The 11028-nt window shown below is 46.5% G+C and overlaps 1 protein-coding gene across 18 annotated transcripts in view; it reads left to right on the top strand.

Annotated features, from left to right (window-relative positions):
• The first annotated feature begins 4414 nt into the window (after positions 1–4414).
• KALRN (kalirin RhoGEF kinase) overlaps positions 4415–11028 on the top strand; it is a 659936-nt gene continuing 653322 nt past the window's right edge. For all 18 annotated transcript variants that reach the window (XM_045088796.1, XM_045088794.1, XM_045088793.1 and 15 more), the window contains exon 1: positions 4415–4895. In XM_045088796.1, coding sequence (XP_044944731.1) covers positions 4823–4895 — 73 coding nt within the window. In that variant the 5' untranslated portion in view covers positions 4415–4822. The remainder of the gene's footprint in view (positions 4896–11028) is intronic.

Genomic DNA, 11028 nt, shown 5'->3' with positions numbered 1-11028 from the left:
GAAAACCAATTTTTCATCATCAAGCACGGTACTAGCTATAGCGGGGTTTTTTTGTTTGTTTGTTTGTTTGTTTGTTTGTTTTTGGTAGATGCCCTTTATTAAGTTGGGGAAGTTCCTTCTTTTCCTAATTTACTAAGAGCTTTGATCAGAAATGAATACTGTATTTTGTTCAATGCTTTTCTTGTATCTATTATAAGATGACCATATGTTTTTTCTTTTGTAATATGGTATATTAATTTTCTGGAGCTGCTCTAACAGAGTACCACAAACTGCATGGCTTAAAAAAACAGAAATTTATTTTGTCACAGTTCTGGAGGCTAGAGGTCCAAAATCCAGACGTCAGCAGGACCATCCTCTCTCTGAAATTGCATAGAACCCTTCCTTCCTTCTTCCTAGCTTCTGGGGGTGACCATCAGTTCTTGGAATTCCTCAGCATGCAATGCATCATTCCAACCTCTGCCTCTGTTGTCACATGGTGTTTTCCCTGTGTGTCTCTATATTCACAAGTTTTTCTCTTATGAAGACTGACCCCAGTCATATTGGATTAGGACCTACTGTAATGATCTCATCCATAATCGATTACATCTGAAAAGACCTTATTTCCGAAGTAGGTCATATTCACTGGTACTGGGGATTAGGATTTCAATTTATCTTTTGGGGGGGGGACACAAAACCTATGACATATGGTTTACCAATTACATTGGTAAAATTTAAAATGTCAAACCAACATTACATCCTTGAGAAAAACCTACTTGGTTATGATGTATTATTTTTCTAATTTTTTTTTGAGTGGGGGAGGGAGGGTGCAGAGGTGCAGAGGGAAAGGGAGAGAGAATATTAAGAATATTAAGCAGGCCCCATGCCCAATGTGGAGCCTGACGTGATGCTTAACCAACTGAGCCACCCTGGTACCCTTGTATTATTTTTTAATATATTGTTGGATTTAATTTGCTAAAGTTTTGTTATGAATTTTGCATTTATGTTCATGAAAGATTGTGGTCTACAGTTTTTTTTTTCTTTTCTTCTTTTAATTGGACTTTATTTAGTTTTGGAATAAGATTAATGTTGGCCTCACAGAAATAGTTGGGAAATATTTCCTCTTCTTCACTTTTCTGGAAAAGTGGGTGTAGGATTGGTATTATTTTTTTGTTAAATGTTTCATAGAATTCACCAGTTAAGCCACATGGATCTTAAATTTTCTTTATAGGAAACTTTTAAGCTACAAATTTCATTTCTTTAATAGATATGTGGCTACTTAAGTTATCTGTTTCTTCTTGAGTAAGCTTTAGTAGTTTGTGTCTGTCAAGGAATGTGTCCATTTTATGTAAATTGTTAGTTTATTGGCATAAACTGTTCATAATAGTCCCTTTTATTCTTTTAACATCCCCATTATCTCTAGTGATTTCACTGCTTTCATTCCTGCTAATAGTATTTTGATTCTTCACTCTTATTTCCTTATTTCAGTCTGACTAGAGGTTTATCAATTTTATTGATCTTTTCAAAGAGCTCACTTTTGGTTTCATTGATTTTTCTCTTTTTATTTTCACTTATCTATTTCATTGTTTCTGCTCTTTTAAAATTCTGTTCTTACAGGTTTCATTTGCTCTTAAGGTAGAGCAGGAGATCACTAGTTTGAGATCTTTCTTTTTCAAAGTAGATATTTAAGTACTCTAAATTTCCCTCTAAACACTGCTTTAGCTGTTTCCCACAGGTTCTTATATGGTGTGTTCATTTTTATTCACTTTAAAATGCTTTCTAATATTCCTTTTAAGTTCTTAGTTGAACATGGGTTATTTAGAAGTATGTTATTTGGTTTCCAATTTTAGGGGTATTTCCCATATATCTGTCTTTGATTCCTAGTTTAATACTATTATGCTTTGATTCCTAGTTTAATACTATTATACATACTTTGTATGATTTAAAAAAACCCCAAAATTGAGGTATAATTTGCACAATACCACTTTGCATTGTGTTCATTCTTTTACATTTGAGACTTGTTTTATGGCTTAATGTATGGTTTATCTTGTTATATGTTATCTGTGTACTTGAAAAAAATGTGTATATGATGTTGAGTGGAGTCTATTCTACAAATGTCAGTTAGGTGAAATTGGTTGATTGCACTGTTCATATTCTTACTGATGATCTGTCTCCTTATTCTATCAATTATTGAGACAGATATTAAAATATCTGACTAGAATTATGAATTTGTCTACTGCTCCTTATAGTCGTATCAGTTTTGCCTCATATATTTTGAAACTCCCTTATTAAATGCAAAAGCTCTTTGAATTGTTACATCCATCTGATGAATTAGAAATGTCCCTCTTGATCTCTGGTAATACTCTTTGCTCTGAAATCTTCTTTGTCTAATAATAATATAGCTATGAACACTTAAAATATTTAATAAAAATTGCCAAATTTCCTCTCAAAAATTGGTATCATATACGGTTGCCCCCCATTCTAGTCCACATTTATTGAGACTTGATACGAACCTTCCTCTAAACATGTAGCGTTTCTTCTGAATTTGGGATCAGCTAATACTCTTGCCAGGCTTTTGGTTCTCAATATACACAACGGTGGCTGTTGATAACAGTTCCGTCATCATGTGTGGTTGTGGGAGGATAGCCAGGGCTTAGGCAAGGGGTTAAGGGGAAGCAAAATTTAGAAAAGACAAATAAGAAACACTTTCATTGTCAAAGAAGATGGCAGACAAGGGGTTGTCTGGATGCTTTCAGGCATTTCAAGATACCAGGGTCAGATGAATTAGATCTCATGGCACTGGATCTCAAAGTCACTATTCATAATTTTTAAGAAATGAAACCTGATAGATGTATCCAGGACTGAAGACAGGCAACTGTATTTATATTTTTAGCGGGTTAAAAAAAAAAAAAAGTGTGACATTCAGTCAAGAAAGTGATGAGTACAGGGAACTAGAAAGGGTTCACTAAAAATGTCATTAATTCATTCTATTTGCTGTTAGAGGTAACCTCTCAGTAGATCTGGAAAGGTCCCAGGAGCCTTGATTCAGAGAGAGGTAGAACCTAGTAGGTTGTTAGAGATAAATAGATCCAGGCAGGAGATTATGGCTGGTGGGTAGCAGGCCATCAACTTTAGACCACGACCTGGCTTTCCTATTATGTGTGTTTTAACACATTAGGTCAGGCCACAGCCTCTCCATCTGCCTGGATGAAACAGCAGCAACACCTCCCAACACACCACAGTAAGTACTTAGGTCTGTAGGCTCTGCAGTCACTAGAACTATAAACAGAATACTGGCTAATTATTGTTTAATTATTGCTTAAAAACCAATTGGCACAATACAATCACTGCATTAATTACCCCATACAGCATCTGCTTTCTTTTTTGCTGTCATCCCCATTCCTCCCTAGCCCCTCTTCCCCACTTTAATTGAAATTCAGCTTGCTGTAACACCTCCTTTCTCCTGGCCAACTGGATCTCTACGTTCACACAAGGGAGAGGAACAAAACAGAGAAGGCCCCCGGGGATTAGGGAGTTTTGACAGCTGTCCAAGAGGAGCTCCGAGATACGGGCCAAGTGCTGAGGCAGGGCAGAGACAAATGAGAGACTGAAGAGAGTGACGGGGGAGGGAGAGATGGGCAGGGAGACATCGCAAGAGGAATGAGCGGGACAAAGAGTCACAGAGACAGGCAGAGATGTTTCAAGGGGCGCTGAAGAGGGGAAAAAGGAAACGAAAGGCTCTAAAAGAGAGGAGCTAAGGCGAGATGGTGAGGAAAATGCGAGAGGCTCAGGAAGGGAGGGAGACAGGCGAGAGCTTCGTCAGGAAGGAGGGGGAAAAGTCCAGCCTCTAGGGACAGGTCAGTGCAGCTCCGGGACCCGTCTGAAGAGGAGGCGGGCGGGCAGCGCGGGGTTTCCTTCACACACCTGGGTGCGGGGTGGGGCGGAGGGCGGCAGCGGGGGCGGAAGCACGAGCGCGCGAGCCGAGAGACCAGGGCGCGGGGCCGCGGCGGCGGAGCCCCTGGGCGAGCCCGGCGGCCCCGCACTCGCCCGGCGGCCCCGCCCCCTCCTCGGCCGCCACCTCCGCCGGGGCTTTTCCTGCGGGGCTCAGGAAGCCGGCCTAGCGCAGCCCCGAACAATAGCTCGAGGCTCAGGCTCGGCTCCGGGAGAGGCCGGCGCGCGGCCGCGGGGGAGGGAGGCGTCCGCGCCGCGGGTGGCCCGCGCCGAGCGGCCGGCGGGGGCCGGGGCTTCAGTTCGGCTCCGCGCTGCCCGGGTCATTGTTGGCCGGGACTAGGGAGCGGGAGCCGGGGGAGGAGCCGGAGAGGCGGCGGCGGGAGCCAGAGGGGGAGCCAGAGAGCGAGCGAGGGAGGGAGGCAGCGAGCGAGCGAGAGAGCGAGGGAGGGAGGAGGTAGAGAGACAGGGAGGGTGGGAGGGAGGAGGAAAAATAAAGAGGAGAGCAGAGCAGGGCTGAACAATAGAGACAGGCAGACGGGCGAGGAGGAGAGCCAGCTGCCGCTGCTGAGGGAGAGCGGGCGCCCAGGCAGCCCGGACCCCGGCCCCGGCCAGACAGCAGGCGGCCAGCGCCCGCGGGGAAGGGGGACCATGGGGAAGCCAGCGGCAGGCGCCCCCAGTCCGCCGCGCGCCTCCGTCTGAGGGAGGCTGGGCGTCCTCTGCCCCAGCCCTGCCGCCCCAGCCGCCTGAGCTGCCCGAGCCGCCCGCCCTCGAAGCCGCGAGTCCGCTGGGTCTGCGGCCGCGGCCGCTGCGCCCCGCGCCCTCCGCCCAGCGGGCGCCCCGCAGCTCGGCCCCGGGCTCGGCCGGCCCCGGCTGCCCACGGACGCCTCCCCCAGTCATGAACCCCCCGGAGGGGGCAGCGGAGGAAGGAGGAGCAGCCGACTCGGACGTGGACGCCTTTTTCCGGACAGGTAAGCTGGGCAGGGCGCGGGCGGCCCGGGGGAGGGCTGCTGCCTGGGACGCGGCGCGTCGGACAAGTTTGGGGAAGGAGGGCTGTTGCTGGGGTGTGCGTGTCGGGGGTCAGTCCTCGTCGTCGGGCTGGAGTTGCCGAGGTTCTTGTTGTTATGGCAATGCTGCTTGCGTTTTGGGGAGGGGTGGGGGCTGGGAGCCAGGCACCCCTCGGCGTTCACCCCACTTGCGGGAGTCGGTGTTGGGGAGGCCGGAGGCGGTCCCCTCAGCCGCCTGCTCCCGGAGCGCGGGGATGGGGCGATGTTGGATCACTTTGCAGCGCGCGGCTCGGCTACCGGCGTCCCCGGCCCCTCCCTCGGCTCCCCCCTCCCCCAGCGCCTGTCAGCCAGCCTCCGGCCGCCCGGGGTGGGCACCCCTTCTCCGGCCAGGGGCCCGGGGCCCTGACGCGTAGAGTGGGGCAGCGGGGGACAGGGAGTCGCGCACGCTGCTGACAGTCAGCAGCCGGGCGGACCAAGGACGGTCATGCCTGGTGCGTGTGAGGAGCCGGCGTCTCCCACTTGAGAGGCAGACGGGGCTGGGAGTGCTGTGGGCGCCTCGGACCTCCTCCGTGTCCTCCTCTTTTACAGTTCTGGGAAAGGATGAGCTTTTCGTAAGAACCACTCATTCCTGGAAGTGTGAGTTAGCGTCCTCCTCATACACACCCACTGAATCTTTGCTTGCCTGTGGTATATGGAGCCCCCAGATTTGTCTTTACAGCTGTTCGCGGTCCCTGCCCCCTCCCATTCCCCCAGGTCTGTAGCTCTTCTTGTTCCCTGGCTTCATAGCCCCTTCCCCAGAACAGACCCCCTCGTCTCCCACCACCTGTGGCCCTGTTTCTCTGCCGGCCAGGGATTCCCCATCTCTCATTTACCTGTGGCTTCCAGCAGTTCCTCATCTCCCATGTCTGGAACCATTTTGTCTGGAATCTTTGTCCCAAGGAGTCCGTTAAGTTATGGGGAGGCTGCACATCTGCCCTGTCTTTACAAAAGTTGGATTAGAGGACATGAACTGTTGGGGTCAAGGATCAGGTTAGCGCTGAAGGCTCTCTGCACATCCATCTGTTTCCTAATCTCGTTGCCTTGCCCTAGAGGTCATCTCTAGGGAAGAGGGTGGGGTGCTTTGCTGGGGAGACTTGTGGCTTTAGAAGTCAAGACTTGATTGGCCCATATGTTCATTTTCTGGTTGGTCTGAAGAGGAAAGAACTGGAGGACAGGAGCTGATTGATGCCAGGACCTGGAAAAAGCAGAGGAAACCCCTGTTATCCTCTCCGGCTTCCCAGGGCTCAGCCTCACTTCTCTCCCTCCTTCTTTTTCCCCAGAACTGCATTCTATATATGCATTCTTAACCCCCACCCCCCATCAGTCTCTATCTCTTGCACTCACACACTCACTCACACTGCCCAGGACCCAAACATGGTTTCTAAGGAGGCTCTTGACCTAAGTTTATAACCTGGCATCTAAGGGAAAGGTTCCCTGGCCTAAGTGAAACACTTGCCAGGAGGTCTCCCCTGACATCCTCCCCCACCCCCCACCACCCTTGCCTCCCATTTCTGGCCAAATCTGTCTTTTCTTAGCTCTAGAGGAAAAATAACTCTTGGAATGTGAGCCTTCCCACCTTCCATTTCTGGACCCCGCTTTCATCTTTTGGCAATCACTCCTCCTTCCCCTTTTCTCCCAATATAAATACTAGTTCCTGTCCATTCTCTGTCCCAGGCCCTTGGAGCTGAGTTCTGTTTCTGGAGGTTTGGTAATTTCACACAGTGTTAATGGTGTTAATGGCCTATAATGGTCCAATGTGTTACTTTTCCCAGGGCCTTACAAAACATAGTGTGTGACTTATATTGTCTAGCCCTGGCTCACATCACAGAATAAATATCAGACTGGGGTCTGTCTCTTGTTGAGGATATTCTCTTTCCTCCTTGGGTAGCCTTTTTTGTTTTGTTTTGTTTTTGTTTTTTGTTTGGTTGGAAGTGGCCTCTCCAGGTCTGATGTGCACTTAGAATCAGAGAAAGGTTAAATTCTCAATGAATAAGGCTGGAAATGTATGGTGACCTTTAACAAGTTGCAAGTGGGGTTGTATACTGCCAGGGGCTGGGTCTAGGATTGTCTCCCTCCCATCCCCCAACGGGGTCTTCTGTGCTCTTCTTCCTGATCTTACCTCTTCTAATTTCTATCCTGGGCTCTTACTAAGGATTCTTAAGCCTGGAATAAGGCCATATTTTGTAACCTTCTCCCTTATGATTCTCCATCTTTATGGAACAGAGCGCTGCACCTGGTAGGCCAGACAGATTATACATTTATTCAGTTGAACCACCGAGAAAACTTCAAACACATTTTCAAAGTCCCTAGCACTAAAGTTACCCCCTACTTCCTGGTGGAAAATTTTACATGCATAATGACGAGACTGACAATTGCTTTGCCAAAACCCTGGCATACTCTGCTTCTAATAAGACATGTTAAGAGTAATTCTATCATTTTGATCCCTTACTTGTCCTCTTCTCATTATTTTGGTATTTCAGTTATTTTGACCGACTGAGTAAGCTAGATTCCCTAAATTTCAAGTCCCTGCATGTGCACACACGCACAAACACGTGCACATAGGTACCCTACTATTCTTATACACGCACACAGGTACCCGCTATTCTTATAGATTGGTGGGTTCCATCACAATAGTTTTATTGATCATTTTTATGATGTAGAGGAGGTGAAATATGGGAACTGGGAATAGAAACCAGTCAGAATAGAAAACCAACAAGGACTTTTCAACTCCTACTAGGAGCCTTCTGCTGTCCAGGGTGCTGTGGAATACAAACAAAATATTCAGAGTGGTCTTTGACCTCAAAGAACTTTTAAGAAGAGTTTGACAATTATTGCTCACTTGGAGATTAAGTAATTGGTAAACATTATGGTTCTATAAGATAAAAAGTTGACAGAACCATAGATGAGTTAGAATCAAAGGTCGTCCTCGAAGGGGCTGGAGAGTGGGAGGAACAACACGGGTAAAAGTAGAGAGGAGTTTGGGGCATTGGCATTGAGGTTCCTGGACACCAAATAGAAGGGGTAAGTTAGGGAGTTATAGGACATAAGGATAGATAAGTGGGGCAGGACCAGGTAGGGAGAGTCTGGGAAGCTCAAAAGAGGATTTGGGTTTGATTCAGAGTCAGTAGATTCTTGAGCAAGCTACATCCTGAACAAAGTGGTATTTGGAAAGGTTAACCTGGGGGTAATGTGATTGATGAAGTGGAGAAAAGAGAGAGAGAATCTAAAGACATAGGATGCTGATTCAGAGCTGAGTGGGAGGGAGCTTGGTCTGGGTTGGTGGCAAAAAGGATGGGGAGTCAGGGACAGCTCTGAGAGACATTTTTAAAGGCAGAAATGTGGAGGTTTGTTGACAAACTAGCTATCAGGGGGAGAAGAAAAGTAAGCCCAGGAAGAAATGGAGTAGCTGGGTTGAGAGTGTGGAGGACTAACAGTGTGCTGACTGACATGTCTGACTGAGGACAAGAACCAGTTTGCAGGGGAGATAATGATGTTGGCTTTGGAAGTGATAACTAGGGATGACTGATGGACAGCCAGTTGGAGATTTTTTGTGGAAAAAAAAATGGGACTCAAGACAACAGCATAGGCAGGAGATTCGGGCTGGTGGTGTGGACTTGGAAGCCTTCTGGGTCAAGGCTGGGTGCACCTGAAGCTTTGGCTGTTGGATGGAAGGAGTGGGGGGAAGGAGGGAAGGACTAAAGTTAGAATTTGGGGGGGAAACCCTTATTCGTAACATGGCAACAAAGGAGATTGATGCTGGAGAACCTAGGGAGTCTGTGTGGGTTCTCATGTGAAGACAAGCTGCAGACAGGTTAAGCAAGAAGAGCGCTAGATAACTGTCACTTGATGTGATGAACACGAAGCTACTGTGACCTCTTGGGAGCCCAGTATTAGAAGAGATAGAGTAAGGGTGTGGGGTGGTAGGTAGGAACCCATTACTTGCATGGTTTATTAGAGAAAGGAAAAAGAGGTTGGGTGCCAGTCAGAAGAAATGTTAGTATCAAGAAAAGGAGTGTTCTGTTTTGTTTTGTTTTGTTTTGCCAGGGAGTCAGAAGAGGTTTATAGGTGGAAGGGAGAAAGCTTATAGACAAGAAACACTGAAGGTGCTAGATTAATTGTGTTAGATGCCCGGAGAGGTGAGACAAGAGCTTAGTTTTGGTGAGCAAAGGAGAAAACTCCTTTTTTGAGACTTAAAGGAAAAAAAAAGTGTTCAGAGTATAAGTGAAAAGAGATTGATGTGGAAATATCTTCTACCTCTACCTTTCTGTTGGGGTTTGGTCCTATGAATTCACACAGTTTCATTTGGAGTCTTTGCTGCCACGTGACTTCAGCCAGCCCTAGACTCAATTCTGCATGTCTTTCCAACTCCCCACACTAGCTCCTTCTCTTGTGTTCTTTAATTCTATGAGCGGCATCTCATCTCCCCTCTCCCAGTCATGATAATTAAAACCTTGGTATTGTCTGTGAGGAGTTTCTTCCCTCTAATCCTATTGAATTATCTTCCATCATCATCCTTTGTTCATCTATAGCCTCTGCTCTAGTCCAGGACCTGTTATGTTGCCCATGGCCTCCTTTCTTGTCCCATGGAATGTGCTTTCTCACCCCCACTCCAGATTGGCACCTGCAGGCAGATGACACTAATTTTTATCACATTGCTGCCCGGTTTATGAACCTACAGTGACTTCCTAGTGTCAAGTTCTTACTTCATCCCTCACCTCCAGCCAAGCTGCTCTTCTCACTTCCCGAGGGTATCATCTACCCCTGTACCCCCACTCTCCAAATCCTCATTCTTCAAAGACTTGAGCCCGTCCCCACTTCTGGGAGCCTTTACAGATCACAGGACCAACTATATCCTCTGAATTCCTAAGACACTCATTTGTTTATACTCATTTTCTCACTTCATCAGTGGTATTGTATTGTATTGTAATTCTCTCATACACATAAGGCTTGTCTCTCCAACTGAAGTTACTTGTTCTTTGCAGGTAAGGAAAAAGATCTTTTAAAAAGCTTGTGATTCATCAGAAACAGAAACAAAAACAAATCACCTCCTCCTAACATAGGTAAAACAAACATGGTAAAATGTAAGCACTTATCAAATCTAGGCAGTGGTATATTGGTATTATTTCACTATATGATTCTTCAGACTTGTCTCTCAGATGTTAACCTTATCCCACCTGGACAGAGGAACTGGACATCATCATGTCCAGATAATCAAGATGATGTTATTTTGGAATAATACCTATTGTGGGCAATTCTTGGAGTGAATATCACTGCTCCATCTGTGCAATGCCAGGTACTGAAGGGGAGGGTTTCTTTTTCAGCAAAGGAAAATGTCTCTTTTTGATACATTCTTGATGCTCCGTAATGGAGGAGGTGTTGGAATAAACTGAAGCTGTAGGAAGTGAGAAAGGTGAGAAGGTGATAAAAATCTCCCTGCCTATAACTTTTAGTAAAATACTAGAACAGATGACCACAGGGTCCTTCTCCGAGAATTGACACTTTACTTGAAAAATTTCTTTCTGCTTCTGGAGGTGGGCAGTATGGTATAGTCTGGTGGTTCTCAACTGGGGGCAGTTTTGTTCCCTAGGGAACATTTGGCAATATCTGGAAACAGTTCTTTGATTGTCACAATTTGGCATCTAGTGGATAGAGGTCTAGTGTTCTGCTAAGCATCTTATAATGCACAGGCCAATAAAGAATTTTCCAGCCCCAAAATGCCAATAGTGCTGAGGTTGAAAACCCTGGTATAGCCAGAAGATCATGGGCTTTGGCTCAGATAGGCCTGGCACTAACCAGGGGTAGAATCTTGGGTAAATTATTTAATCTCTCTCATTTTCAGTCTTTTGCAAAAATCAGACTAAGAATGCTTCTTTCACAGGTTGGGAAGGTTAAATACGGAAAGCATGTAAAAAGCATCTAGTTATTTCTGACACACAGTGGGAGCACAAGACATTCTAGTTGGTTGCCCTTGTTGTTCCTGCTTTTAAAATTATTAAGTGAACAGGTTTATACAGAGGCTGGGGGAATCTCCAGAAGAGGTCTTGTGTGGGGGTTTTGC

Source organism: Mustela putorius, unplaced genomic scaffold (assembly GCF_011764305.1).
Source record: "Mustela putorius furo isolate JIRA1106 unplaced genomic scaffold, ASM1176430v1.1 tig00003834_pilon_pilon_pilon, whole genome shotgun sequence".
Taxonomy (NCBI): domain Eukaryota; kingdom Metazoa; phylum Chordata; class Mammalia; order Carnivora; family Mustelidae; genus Mustela; species Mustela putorius.
Note: the sequence above shows the minus strand (reverse complement) of the source record. Positions and strands in the feature narration are given on the sequence as shown.